Raw genomic sequence first — 20642 nt, 5'->3', positions numbered from 1 at the left:
GAGCAGGGCTTTACTCGTAAAGCTGTTTTATCAAAACAACATCAATAGCGCTGCTGCTCTTCGCAAGTATTGACTCATTGAAGGAATAAGGAAAGATCCTCTTTCCGAGCCAGTATTGAAGAATATGACTGGGACGTTAGAATTAACTGGCGATTCGGGAATTGCTCCTGAGAGCGACCGACTGCCAATTGCGCCACAGATTCTTGAAGGAGTTATTGTTTCCAAGGGACAGCTTTCATACAGATTTGCGATGTTCCACTCGACCTTGTGTATTTATGACGTAATGACAGACGATAGTGTGGTATTACGAATTTATGGTTTACTCTGTAACCGCAGAAAAGCTGCAAATGCTTTTAATAGTACAGTAAATATTTCCCCCTAAAACAGATAAAAAATAAGAAAGATTTTTGGGTGCGTCGATACTTAGCGAATGTGTGTTTTGTATTACACTGCTTCTCAGAGTTACTAGAAATACGCTTGGTAGAGCAATACTAAAATAGTTGTACATGTACTGCTCAGATTATCCTCACGCAAACGTTAGTATACAATATTGTTCCATACAGAACCTTCTTCGTTAACTCTTGTTCGCTTCCTCTAGCAAGACTTAGATTCGATGTTCAACTTCAAAGGTAATTATAGCGCAATGAATGACGATTATTCTCTTTACAACGGGTTTTAACAATGTCAATAGCGACGGTCGATAACTGTGAAAGTTACGTGTTGTCTTTGCTATTCCGCTACTGTTGTAATCGGTGCTTAGCGCATGGAGTAGGAACATCTATGGAGTGAGCAAAGCGTAATGTTGCACATCTTACCACCATGTAACCGAGATTATTGCGTGACTTCCGTTTAATAATTTTTGTTTAGTTTTGACGTTAGGATCGAAACTTCAATATTACACGTATTTATCCTACTTTTACACATGTATTAGTTAGCAACATCAATGGTGAATAATTTATGCTGCTACGGATGCTCTTGGAAATAGGTCAAGGAGGAGAAGTTATTTTTCGTAGGTAAGTACATCAAACATGTAGCTGTGTTTATCATACTAATAAGATGTGCTTTAGGTGTTGGAAAACATTGAGGCACAGTTTAATAAATACTGCCGTACGGTTAATCTATGTGACTGCTGCATTTACGAGATAAATGATAGAGAAATCCGGTAGTAATGAAGTGCATAGCCAATGAGTCCTTTGAATGCATACAGATCTTGAGCAATATTTCAAAGCAGAAAGGATTTATCGATAGCAGTTTGAGTTATTTTACAAGTCTTCAAGCCATTAAGTTTGTTTTAGAGTAGGTAAATACGAAACTGTACTACTAGTACCGGAAACTTTGACGTAGAGAAAGACTACATCCGATTAATATTTTAGTTTCCCTAATGATGAGCTGAGATTAAAAGATGGCTGCAGAAAATAAAAACCGAAGACTTCCGTTCTTAAAAATATTTCAGAGTGTCGTAAGTCGCTAATTTGTTGAATGTAGTCACTCCAAATTCGAAGCTTTGTTGGACTCTTTCACTTTCATGTACTCGGAGTCGATTTCACAATACCGTCACAGTCGACAGTACGATAAGGAACAGTACAAAAGCTGTAAGCTAGCGGTGGCTCTCCCTTATTGCCCTGCAATTTAAAAAAAAAAAATATACGTAGTGTGTTCAAAAAGTGGCGGGAATTTTGAATTTCGCATGTTGTATCAGACGAATTTGAGTTATTTTTTTGTTGTTGTGTTGGTAAACATGTCTGAAAAATATCTATACACTGTTATCCATATTGGATATTTAACATTTTATCAGCTGCCAAGAAGGCTGCATGTGTTTTCGTAGTATCAGCGATTATTTATTTTGTGTAAAAATCTGTTAGAGAATATCCATTACGTTTTGCTGTAGGGACGGGGTAAAATGCAGCAGAGTTTTAGAATTGTTAAATATTGCTTTTGATGACTCTGCTATGGGTAAAACAAGGGTTTAAAAGTGTTATAAGCTTTTAAAATAAGGCCATAAAGACGTCGAAAATGGCGAGCCCCAGTACATCATCAACCGATGAAATCGTGAAAAACGTGATATAAATTACTATGAACGATCGTTGAAACACAATCTGAGCTCGCACTGATGATGTTGGTATCAAGTGTCTCGTGCCTTGAAATTTTTCTTTTCGGTATGAAACGTTAAATTTCGAACAAAAAACGGCGGTGAATGCATGTCGCTCAGGAGTGGCTAGATAAAGTCAATAACGATGCATTACTACAGATGCGTGTCGCCACAGGTGATGAAATATCGGTTAACGGTTGTGACGACGATACTAAGACCCTGCCATCCCAGTGGAAACATTCCGGATCGCTCGACAAGGTTATGTGCACTGTGTTCTTCAATTTTTAACGGCTAGAGCACCAAGCGTTGTTGCCTCAAGGTCGAACTATCAATTAGGCAAATTCGATGCCTATTATACGAAGAAACCTGAAAAAAAAACAGCTTGGATTTGGCTTTCGCACCACAATAATGCAGCTCTGTCGCAAAAAAGAAAAACAAATATTTTAGAATTAGTTGCGAGAATTCTAGGATATATTACAGGAGAGATGTGTTCTGTCTGCGAACCAATGGACCAGTGGAACACGTCTTTGATTAGTGGCAGTGGCGCATCCACGGGTGTGAATTAGGGAAAGTTAATACAGATTTCGGTTATGGGTTGTACCATAAGACTGTGGGATGAGTGAACCTCATTTGAAAATAAATGTAGTACTAAATCTTAATCCGATCTATGAGATTGGTATAAATATGGCTCAGAATAAAAAGATCTCTCGTAAGCGAACATAACATTTCCAAAACGAAATTTTTCCTGTGCAGCGGAGTGTGCGCTGCTGTGTCAGGAAGTGACACAAAATTTTAATATACCAGGAAGTTTCACAGTAACATACCGAGTGATCAAAAAGTCAGTATAAATTTGAAAACTGAATAAATCACTGAATAATGTAGATAGAGAGGTACAAATTGACACACATGCTTGGAATGACGGGGGGTTTTATCAGAACCAAAAAAATACAAATGTTCAAAAAAATGTCCGACAGATGACGCTTCATCTGATCAGAATAGCAGTAATTAGCATAACAAAGTAAGACAAAGCAAAGATGATGTTCTTTACAGGAAATGCTCAATATGTCCACCATCATTCCTCAACAATAGCTGTAGTCGAGGAATAATGTTGTGAACAGCACTGTAAAGCATGTCCGGAGTTATGGTGAGACATTGGCGTCGGATGTTGTCTTTCAGCATCCCTAGAGATGTCGGTAGATCACGATACACTTGCGACTTCAGGTAACCCCAAAGCCAATAATCGCACGGACTGAGGTCTGGGGACCTGGGAGGCCAAGCATGACGAAAGTGGCGGCTGATTGCACGATCATCACCAAACGACGCGCGCAAGAGATCTTTCACGAGTCTAGCAATATTTCTTTTTTTTGTTCTAATAAAACCCCATGTCATTCCAAGCATGTGTGTCAATTTTTACCTCGCTATCTACATTATTCCGTAATTTATTAAGTTTTCAAATTTATACTGACTTTTTGATCACCCGGTATATGTGCTTAGTGTGCCATTGCACTAACGTGTTTCTGACTGTAGAATACTAAAGATCATGACGCCTTTGCATACCTCCACGTAATAGTGACGGTTTTGTACACATTGATGTAAAATGTGTACATATCCACTTGCGTTTGGCGTGTTCGTGTGTGCAATGCGGGGACCATAACCTAACCATCAAAAACGAGCCATTCCAGCCCAGTCTCTTACCTTCCTGTGCATAATCACTGTGTTAGCTGGGCAAGTCATAGCACATTGCAACTCACGGGTGATAAGTTGCATTGCTTTCATACAATTTTTTACAAGCACCTTTGATGTCCTTGTCCGTCAGTACATGAGGTCCGTCTGGTCTTGGTTTAGCTGTTGTTGTTCTCAACCGCTTCCACTTGACAATCACGTCACCAGCAGTGGAACTTCGCAGCTATGGATGGCCTGAAATAATGTCCCTGATGGATTTATTAAGGGGACCGCACCCTGCCTATCTAACCCATGTTAATTTAGGCAAGTGTTTGACCCATTTATGAAAAAACTATTTGATGCAGGACCTTAATATTTTTACTGCATGTTACATGAGAGTCAACTGTACTAAAATCTACTTTATCCATTTTATAGTTTTTAAGAATTTTTTTTTTAATTATATTAACCAAAGATATTAAGTTTTTTCTGCAGAATATATTTTTTGTGAACTTCCGAATGGGGGACTATTAATGAATGTAGTACCAGAGGTGGCTTTTTATGTTATGCAGAGTCTCTGAAAATTTAATTCATTTATCTATGATAGTTTCTGATATAATGGGGCATATGTAATGAAAATTTTTAGTTTGCGGGAAATTTACATTAAAAAAACTTTTGAAATTTGTTACCTACAGTTAATTAAAACTGTCCTGCTGCGTATGATGGCCCTTCTTTGGCCTCGCCGGCCAGGGTGGCCGAGCGGTTCTAGGCGTTATAGTTTGGAACCACGCGACCGCTACGGTCGCAGGCTCGAATCCTGCCTCGGGCATGGATGTGTTTGCTGTCCTTAGGTTAGTTAGGTTTAAGTAGTTCTAAGTTCTAGGGGACTGATGACCTCAGAAGTTAAGTCCCATAGTGCTCAGAGCCATTTGAACCATTTTTCTTTGGCCTCTAGTAGGTCTTCCAGCTTCTTTTTCATGCAGACATTTCCTTAGAAGGTCAGGATGAGCCAAGTGTCTGGCAATAGGTTTAATTGCTGTAATAACAGCAGCAGGAAGAGAATGCAGGTGAGAATAAGATTTTCCAGTTGCCTGAGCCCTATTTTATTTGCACCACCTCTTGTACAGAAAGCTTTCTAAACTTGTTTCCTCTAAATTGTTGTTTCTTGAAAATGCCTTTACGTTTCGTCATCTTCAATAAATACTCGTATAACAAACCGCACGTAAAGAAGCACTGCAAACGTAAGTATAACAACTACTCGCAATCATACTTGAACAAAACTAACCGCGTGTTTGAAAGCGTGTTGCTTACAAACAGTAGAAACAAAAGAATTCCGACCGTTGCATTCCAAGGATAGCCAACACACTCGGGAGTAAAAAAAAATCCCTAACGTGCAATGTAGAGGATATAAAGATCTAAAATAGAGGCAGAAAAGTGGGTGACAGAGAAGTGGGAGTGGCACATAAACACACGTGGTAGGAAAATGCTCTTTAAATGCTAGAAAAAAAAATTCAGCAAAATCCTTTTTAGAGTACTTAAATAAAACCATAATCTATCGAAATATGATGAAAACCGAAAATCGATTTTTTTCGACCTGAACCACAGTATGGTCCCCTTAAGGTGTGTTTAGATGGCTCGTATTTTACCACAGTATTTCGCCACATAAACATTGCCATCAACATTTCCGTAGTGTGACGGCAAAAGATGATAATTTTGCAGTATGCCTGGAAAAGATTGCTGATCTTGCAGGTTGTTGCAGGTAGTTTCCGGCGTATTACCTAGGGTTTGACGGTGTTGTCCACCAAGGTTGGAGAATATTTCGTATTGCGGTGCAATAGTTATCTCTATCCTCGTTTGTAAGTGCTTCCCTCTCGCTCTACCATTGTTTCCTACTTCTCTCACCAACAGCGCTGCAGTCACGTATCTGAGCCAAGGTCTGACCGAAAACAACATCGATTTGCTTTTTTTTTCCGAAAGTTCGCCCGCAAACATATAGGCACGTGTTTCGTAGTTGTTTGCTGCTCTGACTTTGTTGTGTACAGCAATAAAGTGGACAAACGAGAGACTTATTTATTTTATAAATGCGATTCACTTATGACCAGAGATATATGACGTCGAAATTAATGTAGAGAAAGATTCTAGTCTTAAAAAAAAAGTCAGCGAGCTGTTACCGATGAGCTCAGAATCACACTTGATGAAGCATACAATAATTCAGAAGCCTTCTAACCTACACCAAATGCATAAGTATTCCATAGGAAGTGTGGAAGTGCATATCGCTCTTCATCCACATGGTTTGCGCTTGATACCATGACTTTCATATTAATCTCGAGATGCACCTGATGCAGAAATTGCCAGTAAAAACAGCGATGAGTGCTGGTGAACAAAAATAAAATAAAAATATTATTATTCTTATTTCAAAATACCTTGAATGAAATCTTTCACTTCTGTCAAAGCACTGCACACTTTTGGTACCATGTGGCTTATTGATGGACAGCGAACTTTAAAGAGGAACATAAACGTCCGTACGAATCGCCAGTAGCAAAAAAACAGAAGGGCGATCACAAGTTGGGTTGTAACTCGTATAAAATTTTGAAATAAATAAGTAAATAAAAAATTAATATACCTTGTCTCATATCTGCATCGGCTTTAGCAATTCTCGGACAGAGATATTGGAAACTTTGTTTCGAGATTCCTGTAAGATTCTGGAACAGGTCTGTATTCATCATCAGTTCACTAGTTAAATTTTCTGAAAACATTTTCTTAAAACGTAACGCCTCCACTAAGGTATTTCAATGAAGTGCCTTGACAGCAAACTGCTAGTGATTTGCAATACTTTGTTTCGGGCTTTTCTCACTCGGACGTAGACCGTTCTTTCCATCCCAATGGTGCCTTTCACACCCCGCCCCCAAAAAAACAATAATTTAAATTTCAATCCTCACTCCGCCAGTTACTTGAAAGACTTCATTCCACCCTATACTTCTTCCACTAATACCTCAGGTTGATATCGGTATGTTTGAGTTCTCCACGCTATTAATACGTCGTCTCTTATTGCTGCTTATATGCGTTGTGGTATGGTAGTTTAACTTGAAAGGACTTTGAAATACCATAAGTAGTGATATAGTTCGTATTTTATGGGCCTCAAAAATCATGAACAAAAAAACGGAGTGAGGTTAAGGAAACAATCAGTTTCTTGTATACTGACAAAACTGCAGCAATGGATGCAGGAAGCTTTTAGTTAGAAAGACGTAGGAAAATCATAAGAAGAAAATATGGTTTAAAATTTAAAACTAACTAGTGAAAGAGGTTAGAATCTTACCTGAAGTACCTTACCAACTTGTTTAGGTCAGTCACTGCAGTTGTAGACAAAAGAGAAATTAATCTGATTTAGTAATAATAAAAAAGTGCACTAAACCCCACCAGCATCATTTAGAAGCGTACTCCTAAATGAATACTGTATTCACAGAAGGCAAAACTGGGTTTAAACAATGAAAATGCTTAACAAGCCAGAAAGACATAACGCGCTTGATTGTTTTCGGTGTATTTGGAGAATTTTAAAAAAGTGTGGTTCATCTGTAAACGAGACTGCTTATAGGTTGCTGGTGCGACCTATTCTTGAATACTGCTCGAGTGTTTAGGATCCGTACCAGATCAAATTGATGGAGGACATTGAAGCAATTCAGAGGCGTGCTTCTAGATTTGTTACCGGTAGGTTCGAACAATGCGTAAGTGATACGGAGTTGGGTCCAGAATGAGATTTTCACTCCGCGGCGGAGTGTGCGCTGATATTCCAGGAAGTTTGATACGGAGATGCTTTGCGAACTCAAATGGAAATCCCTGGAGGGAAAGCGACGTGCATTTCGAGGAACACTGTTGACATAATTTAGAAAACTGGCACTTGAAGCTGACTGCCGAGCAATTCTACTGCCACCCACATGCACTGCGCGTAAGTACCACGAAGATAAGATACGAACTATTAGGGCTCAAACGGAGGCATGTAGACAGTCGCTTTTCCCTCGCACTATTTGCGAGTAGAACAGGAAAGGGAGTGACTAGTATTGGTATAGGGTACCCCCCAACACGCACCGTTCTGTGATTTGCGGACTATCTATGTGGAAGTAGATGTAAAATATGTAAGAAAGAAAATAATTAATTGCAATAATGTAGGACACGAAGAGAACGAAATAGAGCAAAGTGTCTTGAAAGCAGTGGACAATCTGGATATGAAAGAATTAAGCATTACAGAACACACACAATTCAATAAAACACAGGTTCATTGCGACGAGATGTTTTCACGAAATTTCAGTCACCAAATGTTCCCTTCGAATTCAAAAATATTTTTTTGCCCCCCGTCTATGCAGGAAGAAGTGGCCATCTTAATGAAATAAGCGAAATCACAAATCATTTTTCCCTAAGTGCTACACAAGAATGTAACGATCGATAAATTATTTGCAAGTGGTTCTGCAAACCCTTTGCCAAGCACTTAAATGTCGATTGCAGAGTAGTCATGTAGCTGTAGGTGTAGAGATAGACATACAAATTGAATTTGTGATTTTATGGTTAAATCTGACTTTGAGATCACAACAATCGGTGTCACTTCTGCAAGTCTTTCAGACCGTCTTTAATTAAATGGACAGTTCTTTATCTCCCTTACCGAGTGAGGTGACGCAGTGGTTAGCACAATGGGGTCGCATTCGGGAGGACGGCAGTTCAAACCCGCTTTCGGCCATCCACATATAGGTTTTCTGCGACTTCCGTAAATCGCTTCAGGCAAATTCCGGAATGGTTCCTTTCAAAGACCACAGCCGATTTCCTTCACTAATCCTAGCTTGCGATCCGTCTCTAACGATCCCTTTGTCGACGGGACGCTACAAATTATTCTCCTCCTTTTCCTCCTCCATCAACCATGTCCCGTTCGGTGGTTGAGTATCGACTACCCATTGTTAGGTTTTGAATTGTATGGTCTTTGTGGGATGGATGTTCATGTCACTTCTCAATGACATCGAGTACGACTATGGACCGAAGATCGACGCAAGGTGGTTTGTGTGATTCCTGCGTATAGCTGGTGGATTCTGGGTAGCGCTACGACATCTGAAAAACATGTTCAGAGATTCCATAATGTTACTACATTTGAAAACTAAACTAGCATAACTTATAGTGACAAACAAACGGGTCAGGAAAAGATGTAGTGCGTAATAGACACTTTTTAGCACATATCTTGGAGGTGTAATACGAGAATAAAAGCTCAGTTACGATAGAGAGGGTGCTGAATCAAAAACAGACAGTCTCATTATATTTCCCTGTCTCTTATATTACGACGATATCTTACTTTTGACAGGAAAAGAGGATGACTTATAAAAATAAATTTGCTTATTGGCAAGACATATAAAGAGTGTGGTCGTAACGTATTGAAAGAAAAAGCAAAAAATAGTTTTAAAGGTAAATGATACATAAGAACAAAAGTTGTTATAAATCATGAAATGGTAGAACAAATTCAAAGTTTTAACTACCTGGATTGTAAGAGAACATACTAGTACGATAAAGATATAGAGAAGAAGCTAGTGAATTTCGCAGATATACGTAGGCAGTAAACCTGAAACACAACATTTGAAATTTTGTAAGGTCGCAGAGTTATTGTATCAAAGTAGGGCCTGGGTCGTAAGTAATTCAAGAATAGTAGATTTAGTAGCAACATTAAAATATCTCCGAGTGGTGTAAACATGTCACAGATTAAAATTACAGATTATGACAATGAGGAACGTTTCTAACGACTATAGATTATGAAATAAAATTCACAAAAATAGAACAAAATTAATTGAACTTATCAACAAAATAAAATTTTAATACATAAGCCTGAAGAAATACGAAGAAACGTTGACGAAAAGATGGGCTCGCTACATGAAAATGCTCAGTGATTAAAGTGTAGAAGAAAAAGGAGATAAGCAATGTCCAGTTCCTTGGTACACGATCTAGTAATGGCACACAATATACTAACACGTCTAAAGAGTGTAAAGGAGATACACCAACAGATTGATCTACACTGGATACAGGGTCATATCGATATTAGAACGTACAGACCAACTGGCTAAAAAGGGCAGAACCTCCTGCTACCGAAATCCAACTGTACAGCAATCGTCATAGCAAGCTCGCCTACATATCACACGGAATGGACAGTGTTTGTGAACATGACACATGATATTTGGCGACATTGAAACATATAAGAAAGCAATACTTGGTTTTTCAACTTGGAGATGTTGAGAAAATAAATTGTTCCTATTAACAGAATAAGATCATGTCATACGAGTACCTACTAAGAAAGTGAGACATTTGGCAAAAATAATACCCTCTACAAACTGCGATTCCTGTCTCACTGAAAATGACATTATACATAAATTAAAAGAAGAAGACAATCATTCAGTACTCTTACACTGTGCCATGTTTTAAAGATTACAAACTATTTTTCTGTTAGATTACCTCTTTGTTGCATGAATAGGATCGTTCGCTAATTAGTTATACATTTAATTCCTCTCAGTAAAACGGAACTTAAGAATTTTACAAGCATTCTCTGTGAACACGTTGTATACTTCCACATCAATATAGTTTTCTATTAAAAAATTTTGTTCCTCATTGCACTAGTGCAGCTAGACTAACATACTTTTTAGAGTCACTGTTTTAAATAATTGTTCTCTTATCCATATATCATCTAGTTTTGTGTAATATATTTTTTATATTTCGTTGTTAATACCTTCTTGTATAGAGTAGCGCGACGATCTCTACCCTGTAAGACAGGGAGGCGAGGCAAACCCCCCCCCCCCCCCCAGGATAGAATCCGTGTGACGGATTAATGACCGTGAGCTGGTACACCGGCCAGCCTGAGTGCGGTTATTAGACGGTTCTGCACGCTCGTTTTGGCAAATGCTGGGCTGGTCCCCATGTTACGCCTCACACTTTACGATTCAAGAATAATCAACATTCATCAGGAACTGTTATAATTTTAAGAACATGGACATTCATAAATTTTGCCTAGAACAGCATATGGAAGCATGTGCAACAGAAGTAGAATTTCACAAAAAAGCCTTCATAATATTAAGTGTATATCGAGCACCTGCAGGTAACTTTAATCTGCTCGTAACCACCCTGAAGCTGTCTGTACTGGCCCATTTAACAACAAAAACAAAGAAATAGTGGTTCCTGGTGATTTCAATGTAGATTTCCTTAAAGACTCTCCCAATAAGAACTTATTTGAGTTAGTAACACTATCATTCAACTTAATTCCCACTGTAAAGTTCCCCACAAGGTAGCCAATTGCTCACAAACAGCCACTGATAATATCTTTATAGAGAAGTCCAATGAAAAAAATTATATTACAAAGCCAGTAGTCAATGGCCTCTCAGATCATGACATGCAGCTCCTTCTGTTAAATGTTAACACTGAACAGGATATAAAATCTGTTAAATCTGAGCTCAAGAGTGTAATCAATAAGCCAAAAATTGATTATTTTAGGACGCTCCTCAGAGACATTCACTGAACTGATGTTTACAGTGCTCATGGCATGAATGAAAAATATAACACTTTTGCTAATAAAGTGCTTACCTTATTCGAACACTGTTTTCCCCAAAAACTTACCAAGGTTAGAACAAAGTCTACAAAGAAGCCATGGATTACTTAAGGAATAGGGGTATCTTGTAAAACAAAAAGGAAACTGTCCGTGAATTCGAAACAGTTACGACATTGATGCTATAGCACATTACAAGAAATACTGCAAAATATTTAAGACTGTAACACGGACATCAAAGCAAATATATTACAAGGAAAAGATAGTCTTATCAGATAACAAAATGAAGACAATACGGGATATAGTGAAGGAGGAGACCAGTAGAACCAGACATGAAGAGGAACAAATAGCATTAAAAGTAAATGCTACATTGGTGACAGATGTGTATAGTGTTGCAGAACTTTTTAACAAACATTTCATAATTGTTACTGAAAAGATGGAGTTGTCAGGTTCTGTAGATGCTGCTATGGAACACCTCAGACCAGACATTTCAAGTAACTTCCATAATATGAATTTGACCCTCACTACCCCAGCAGAAATAATGTCCATCATAAAATCTTTAAAATCAAAAACATCTAGTGGGTATGATGAAATATCAACAAAGCTAATTAAAGAATGTGATTCTGAGTTAAGTAACATATTTCCTGAATGGTTAAAATATGCAGAACTTAAGCCACTGTTTAAGAAGGGAGATAAAGAAATAGCATCAAATTTCCATCCATTTTCACTTTTGCCAACATTCTCAAAAATTTTAGAAAAAGTAATGTACAATCGGCTTTATAACCATCTTATCTCAAATAACATACTGTCAAAGTCACAGTTCTGATTTCTAAAGAGTTCTGATATTGAGAAGGCTATCTACACTTACAGTGAGAATATACTTAATTCATTAGATAAAAAATTGCAGGCAACTAGTATATTTTGTGATCTGTCAAAGGCATTTGACTGTGTAAATCACAATATCCTTTTAAGTAAATTAGAATATTATAGTGCTAAGGAAATACTGCAAAATGGTTCAAATCTTATTTCTCTGGTAGGATACGAATGGTGTTATTAGGAAAGAGACATGTATTAAGCTATCAGGCATCATCCAACTGGGAACTAATTACATGTGGGGTCCCACAAGGTTCCATTTTAGGGCCCTTACTTTTTCTTGTGTATATCAATGACCTTTCATCAGTAACATTACCAGATGCCAAGTTCGTTTTGTTTGCCGATGATACAAACATTGAAATAAATAGCAAATCAAGTGTAGTCTTAGAAAGATCAGCTAATGAAATATTTGTGGACATTAATCACTGGTTCCTAGCCAATTCCTTGTCACTAACCTTTACCAAACTTTGAAAAAACACACTATATGCAGTTCAGAACTTGTAAGGGGTGTCCCACGAGTATGTGCCTAACATATGATGACAAGCAGATAGAAGAAGTGGACAGTGTTAAATTCTTGGGATTAGAGCTTGATAATAAATTCAACTGGGAAAAGCACACCACAGAACTGCTGAAGCGTCTTAACAAATCTCTATTTGAAATGCGAATTGTGTCAGACATAGGGGATATAAAAATGAAAAAGCTGGCATACTATGCTTACTTTCATTCCATAATGTCATGTGGGATTATTTATTGGGGTAATTCATCAAGCCAAGCTTAAGTTTTCCGGGCACAAAAACGTGCAGTAAGAGTTATATGTGATTTGAACTCTAGAACATCCTGCAGAAGCCAGTTTAGGATACTAGTGATACTAACTACAGCTTCCCAATATATTTTTTCTTTAATGAAATTCAGTTTAAGAGAACCCTAAAGGATTTATTGGTGGCCAACTCCTTCTACTCCATCGACGAATTGGTGCAGTGATGTGTAAATAAGTATTATAGTAGTTGTATTACATGTTTATTACCTTATAAACAAATAAATAAACCTTTTTATTTTAAATTCAGTGCATTAGTATTTGTAAAATGATTCTTTCATATAGTGTTCATTAAAAAATGACGATCATTCCACTTGGGACCTGTAGAAATTAGCTTATTTGTTTGATTTGTAAACATTTGTCATGTATTGTTGTTTTTCTGACATGTTCTACATCCTGGAGGACCTCCTCACTGCGGATCAATTGGAATAAGAATAAATCTAATCTAATATCTAAAAACGATAACACGCAGAACAAAGTTTACGCGATTCACAGACAGATGGCACTCATGACTTATCTCCCTTAGGTTACATTGACGAAAGTGGATTCGGGAAGCGCATCCGACCACAAAGTCAAATAATAAAATAAAAACTGTCGAATTTTGATCAAACGGGCCCCGTATCAGACGGGATAAAGATATTTTGTATTTAATACCAGCAAGTGTTCTGTTTGAATTTTTATGTCACAAATTGTATCTTTTCAATCCTGCTTTACCTGAAACGAACAACAATTTTAGAAATAATTGTGTCCAAAGCCCTCGATTGTTGTAGATTGCGATAGTCTTGTCAAGAATGGCTAAATTATGTACTAAACAGTTCGATATACTACTTTGCACACTGGTTACGATACCGACAGAGCGATGTTCACACACTGTTGCCCAAAATGATTTAGGTTTCTGTAATTTCTCTGAATGACTTTATGGGATACAGGAAATTTATTCAGTTGCAAATATCAAACAACTTCTGTCATATATTGGAATGAAGACGATGAGAATTTGTACCGGACTGGGACAGTCGAAATTTCCACTTTATGCGAGCGGTTACCTTAGCCGCTTCGGCCATCCAAACACGAATCAGACCCAAACTTCCATATGTCGTCGTCCATGTGTCACAACCTGCACTCGTAAGTCACGAATATTCCCCTCCGAAAAGGACATATTTATTGAGAGTCAAGGGCCTGGTATTGGCGAATAAATACGAAATAGCAGTGCCTGTGTTATTAAGAATTACTTCGGTCACATATGCATGCATGACTGAAGAAACCGAATAGCTTCGTACTCACTAATAACACAGACACTGCTATTTAGTGTCAACTTTAAAGGAATTCCACAATGGTTTTCTCAACAACACAACGGCAAATTCCCTATCTCATCCTTGTCGAAATGACATTGTGCTGCCGGCCGGGATGGCCGAGCGGTTCTAGGCGCTACAGTTTGGAACCGCGCGAACGCTACGGTCGCAGGTTCGAATCCTGTCTCGGGCATGGATGTGTGTGATGTCCTTAGGTTGGTTAGGTTTAAGTAGCTCTAAGTTCTAGGCGACTGATGACCTCAGAAGTTAAGTCCCGTAGTGCTCAGAGCCATTTTTTGACATTGTGCTCCGTCGTTAAATATCTTCCTCCCCTTTTTATATCAAAAAAGACTTGCATAAAGTAAACAGAAGATTTCTAATCAGTCCTACTGTGACAGTGGTCTCAGCGGTCTCGCTGCCGTGTGAAGTGACGATGTAACCTGAAACAGCTGCAACTGGTGACGGCGGAGGCCGTCTGTATGTGTGTGTGCAGTACGTGCTGACTCCGTACCGGAGTGTAAGCTGAGATCTGGAAATCGCCCTCTCTGCCCGCTGCGAGGCCTTCAGGGCTTGGGTGGCGTCCCAGTGCCCCTGGCCACCGTACGGGTATATAAGTGGTCCGCCACCACCCCACTGCAGCCCACACCCGAGATCGCTACCACGGCTGCACCGACGTCCGCTACGACGAACAGTATGAAGATCCTGGTGAGTTTCTGCAAATAATCTACCGTTGTTTGCTGCGACATGCCGTCTACGTGACACACCGTGGATTTTGCTCGCTGTAGCTCACCGTCAGCAGCTGGCGCGTCTGATGCTGTAATATGATCTTTAACTTAGCTGTCTGTCTCCGCAGCCGAAGCCACTAGCGAGCTCCTCTCTCTTCACCACTTGCAAGCGTTCTCGTCAATACGGTATCAGAATGTTTAAGTTCTACCACTGTAAAGACGGAAGATCCGCGATTCGGAATGTCAGAACGGTGTAGTAAGTAGCGGCAGGAACACCACAAATTTACGTATCACTAACACTCCAAACCATCGACTCTCGGAGAGGGATTTTAACCGTGTTCAACCTAATAGTAAAGTATCGAACTATTTTTCTCCGAATCATACAGTTTGTGGGAAAAGCAGGCAGAATAATTACTTTTGGAAACCTTTTATCGGACAAAGCCTGTTATAAAAATAAACTGTTTTGCTTAATAAAACGGCCGCCAGCCCAAATCGGGCACAGTGTCTACAAAAAAAGATGAAGTTATTTTTCGACGCTGAATAAATAACTACTTTCACTTACTACGTAATTTAAACACAACCACTTAACTTCCATTTACTACGGTCACTTGGCAGTAAGTACTATTAATCCCACTTTCTGTTACTTATGGAATTTATCACTATACTTCATTAATTATTTAAAGAAGACACACATATGTTTCAACAAGGATATAAAAACAAAACATTTAACTTATAGTTATTATTCATATGACCAAAACTATTATTTAACACGACTAAATTTCATTTCTTTAGGACTGTTATTTGTTAACATTTTACTAACACCAATATTTGTCTGGCTTTCTTTGACATGGAGAAGCAACACGAACAATTACTGTTAAGATTGTTGCAGTTAAATAATTATGTTACTTTACTTTCAGGAATGCTATTGAAAACTTATCCTCATGGTCACGCAAAGCGGTGGCCCTTAAACTGATACGTGCAAACTTTAGTATTTAATAATGATTTTCAGAATGTGCTAGCAAAACAGTACTATTGCCAGTAATTTACTATTATAAGCTGCAATAAACATCAGGATACTCGGAATAAATTCGTTTAGGTAAGGCTCCTACTGAGGTAAATGAAAAAGGAAAAATTACGGTTAAACACAAAGGTACACTTAACATTTATATTCCACTGATTGAAGATGTATGGTTCATACTGTGATACACTTCTAAATAAGGTTACTGATGTCGAAGGTGGCGTGAGGCGATGCTGCGTAGTAACATTGCGCAGGTACGGCTCTTGATGTACATAGCTCTGTCTTCCTCTTGGTGGCGACGATAAAATTGCAAATTTCTGAGCTATTAATTTATTGCCGTACTGCGCCAATCATGTAGAACACGTCCGAGGCCAAAACCTATTCTTGCAGTTCCATTCTACCTATGATCCCTACACCTTTTCAATTTACGCTTCTGCTTACAAAAACCCTAAGTATGAACCATCTACAATTGCATGACAGCATATACATACAAAATTGACATAATTAATTACAGTTGTACTTGAAATATTACATAATTATTTACAAAATATGTTTTAATACATTTATTCCACCTACGTCAAAGAGGTTATTTAAATAGATAAACTACACTTACCAAAAGCTTATTCTCTTTATAGTATTTGCTTAATTTTTCAAAATTATTACAGAACAAAGAAATTTTAAAATATACAGATTAATGGCAGTATTATATTTACAACAGCATTACACACTGAATCAGCTCACATAGTGCGGTAGCGCTAGGTGCAGAGGCAGACAGGCAAATCATAACTGGACTACATTCTGGGTAAAATATTAAAGCACGCGTTAGTGCCATGAAGGTAGTGATGGCGTATGGGCCAATCTTCTGCTGTCCGAGAGAAGTAAACAACGAATCGACAAATGATTTCGCCATCTCCCTTTCGTTCCCGCAGAAATCCTCAACAACACAAACAGTGCACTCTCTGCACGAGCACTAATCACACTTCTCCTCGCAACACAGAATCACCGCTGACGTACTAAGCTGCGTTCTGACTCTTTTTCTGAAGCGCAGCGTTTCGAATCGCTGTCCCACCATTCAGATCTCGGTTGTTCGTGTGTCCCCTAAATCATGAAAAGGAAAGGCTGGATGGCTTCATTGGAAAGCACATGGGCGAATTTCAGCCCCAGGCAGAGCCTGTGCTCCGTCTGTAACGATCTCAACGTAGACGGGATGTTAAAACCTAATCTTCCTTCATTCCCTGCTACACTGAAGAAGCGAACATCCGTGAATATACGTTACACTGACAACAGCAGCAGCTCCAGCCGTAGGACATTTTATTGTTGTCTTAGTTTCTTTCCAGTTCCTTTAGTTTTGCAGGTGCGGTGAATGAGTCTGCTCCTCTTATTTCTATGCACTCAAGGGATATCGATGACAGTCTGATACAAGTGCAGACCTCGCTGTGCTACATCGTCTCTTATCTGTTCGATTCATATTTTCTTGGCCGCCTTCTTAGTCTCTCTAACTTCTTTCTTCAACCACACTAGCTGTTTGTGGAACCATCCTTCTCAGATTGCCAAATCATTTCAGCCTATTTTCATTAATGATCTCATTAAGGGATTGTTTCTCTTGGACCAGGTGACGTTCCACATTTTTATCCTTATTTCTTCCGTCCTTATGTTCTGAAAAACAATTGTTAAGAACTTCGTATCGGCAACTTGACATGGTTTCCTAAACTGTCTAAGCCAGTCATTTCTGTTGAGAGAAACTTACAGTTCAGCTAGTCTTATTGCCACCAACTATCAAATTCACCGCCCTCCTTACTGAAAAATTCCTCGTACGTTACACTGTTTGACATAAATGAACGACTGGGGTAGAATCGTTTACTAAGCTGCGAAAGGTCAGAATTCGCCATACTTCTACCGTTTTATGTTCTATAATCAAATGGATACATCTCAACAACGTAACTTAGAACTGACGCTGGAAACGAGTGTCAAGAATTTCTCGTAAACGTATTATAGGATCACTGCTTTTTCGTAAACGGTTTAGCGTACAATATAGAAATTTCTCAAATAATGCTGATTCTTTATAAACTCCAGGTTCGGCTTCAGAAAAATAAGAAATTCATAAAATGTCTGCCAGCTTTAGCACTGAAACTTAATGACTATAACTTGCTATGCTGCCTTTTTAGTTCGCTTACAAATCGCGCTCCTTATCGCCAGGTCACAAAACATCGAGAAACTAAACTTCGAGTCTCCTAATTCACCTGTGTTCTCCAGAAGTACATTCATACTATTCTGTAGTAAATTCTGGCAAAACGTTGATACAAGTTTCATGTATCGCTGTGTTGACTTCTACCTCAAGTTTCAGCGTTCACTCACCAGGAAGACCACGCACAGAGTAACTGCCAAGACATGGCAGTGTGACACATACTTCGCAAGTATCTAAGAAAAGTACACAAAAGATTTGTAAAACTTATAGCTTTTTGGCTACGATTCAGATTACGAAGCCCTTCTATTGCTGAGGGCGTATCAGAAAAATTATAGACCTGTAGCTGTTTTTATCTTCGTATCGATCCTATCGAAAGCCACATACACTCTTAATGGTATTTTCGCTGCTGGTTGCATGTCACAGAGTAACTGCTTTCCTTTTCAGGTTTTTTTCTGTGTTTATCGTTCATCAGTAAGAGATATTAACTTACAGCATTTGAATGAGATAACTAATATATTCATCGAACTTTTGGACAAATACGTCTTCTGCAAGTCGCTATGAAAGAACACATTTGCAGTCACTAAGGAGGTAGAGCGAAGTGAATGAGAGAGTTTTTATATCCTTGTTTTGAACTGCACTTGTTAAATGAAAGATATCCCGCTTCTCTGCCAGTTAATGGAGTGTTTGGTAAATATGCGGCCGAGACAAGCAGAAGACTACAGCAAAATTGGACTTTATATCTAAATTATATTTAAAATTAAGAGTAAAGAGATGTACGAGGGGACTTCAGAAAGTACATTACATAGGTCGTCCCACGCCAAGACCACTACGCAACAAGATATGTACATTGTCAGAATAGAACCTCATGTTTTTGAATTTCGTGTAGACACAATTCTGCTGCGGTGCGGATAAAAGGTATATCACAGTGTGAGGGTGAAATTACGCTGCTACTGGAAACGTAGTCCAAAATTGAAGTAAGAAGAACAGCGCGGCTCTTGTGGACAAAAGGTATAAATTGCACTCAGTCTCACGGTGACATTCTAGTGATATATACTGAAGAAATGCAATGTGGTGTCCAGCCAACAATTTGACCAGTGCTGCACAGACATCGACCACAGACAACAAGACCCAGGCCATCAAGGAACTGATTCGCTGCAACTGTACATATTCCAATGATGAGGGCGTTAACACAGCGATTCTCGAATGGCCCGATGACCAAGGTGCCGAAAATACAGTGTATCTGTGTCATTATGTGCAGCAGCATTCACTACAAGTTACTTGGCATACCATAATAATGTGTAGATTACGTTTTGAAGTCCGCTCGTAGATATTCTAGAAGAGATGCATATCCAGCATTGATAATAATGCAACTTCCGAGAGTTGCAAGTCGCCTATTGTTTACACTCACGGCTTTTGGAATGGTGTTTCAAATGTCCCTGTCGCGCAATAATTATACGTAACAGGTATGTGTTAACGATGGACAGAGATGGACAGAGATTTTAAAAACATGCTTCCTTCTCTTATTTTTCAGTACTGACAAAATTTCATGAGTGAAGATTAAGAAGCAAAGAGTAAAATGCTGTTTCTTGATACCAAACACTACATTTTGAAATGTTTGTATTTACTTGTCTACTGTTGTTTGTTCTAAACGTTTTAAAATGTTTACCATTAAGCTCACTGAACATACTGTTTTTTTTTACAATATTAAATTCATTTTTACTGACTACTTTTACTCTGCACATCTGATATTTTTGTCTTATTTAATCTGAGCCGAAAAAGAGGAAAATAACATGCAGATAAACACTAAATTACGTCCTTTCGTGATAATTTTATGGCCGGCGTTTCAGTGGGGCACGACTGCACTGAAATGCCGCGCAGTTATAAATCCCATTCCAACTTGTTAATTTTTTAATTCGTACTTAACCGTTTATGCGTCATTTAGATTGCAACGAAGATGCAAATGAAAAGAAACACTGCTCTAGATTTCCTATTCTAGTAATTCGTAACTACACACTGCTTTTTCAGTAACTAGTTGATTAGAATATTTTGGGATGTTTATGCGTGAGCTGGAAACACGGAATTTAACTTCCTTGTAGCCATATGTTAATAAATGTAACATAAGTTCTGTCAGAGGTATTCAAATAGTGAAGTGTTTTCGTGCAGGTAAAAATCCACAGAGTCCCCTACAGACGTAGTAAATTTCTGATTTACCCACTTTGGTGGATGTGGTTGAGGTGGAGTAGCACGATTTCGTAATTTGCAGTTCGTGCATTGATGTCCCGTAAATTATTTACAAGTAAGTTTTTACCAATATGACAACAGAGTAAGACTTTGAATCGGTTTGTTCATTACCATAAAATCGTGCAGCGACGTCTCTTATAGTGTACCAAATGTCGTTTAAAGGCTTGTAAAGTGATATATTTTCTTCAATGATGTCC

General features: G+C 38.5%; 1 protein-coding gene across 1 annotated transcript in view; it reads left to right on the top strand.

Moving 5' to 3' along the window:
• The first annotated feature begins 14888 nt into the window (after positions 1-14888).
• Positions 14889-20642, top strand: part of LOC124789822 (cuticle protein 21-like) — a 37469-nt gene continuing 31715 nt past the window's right edge. Inside the window, exon 1 of the mRNA XM_047257306.1 lies at positions 14889-14981. Coding sequence (XP_047113262.1) covers positions 14970-14981 — 12 coding nt within the window. The 5' untranslated portion in view covers positions 14889-14969. The remainder of the gene's footprint in view (positions 14982-20642) is intronic.

Source organism: Schistocerca piceifrons, chromosome 3 (assembly GCF_021461385.2).
Source record: "Schistocerca piceifrons isolate TAMUIC-IGC-003096 chromosome 3, iqSchPice1.1, whole genome shotgun sequence".
Taxonomy (NCBI): Eukaryota; Metazoa; Arthropoda; class Insecta; order Orthoptera; family Acrididae; genus Schistocerca; species Schistocerca piceifrons.
Note: the sequence above shows the minus strand (reverse complement) of the source record. Positions and strands in the feature narration are given on the sequence as shown.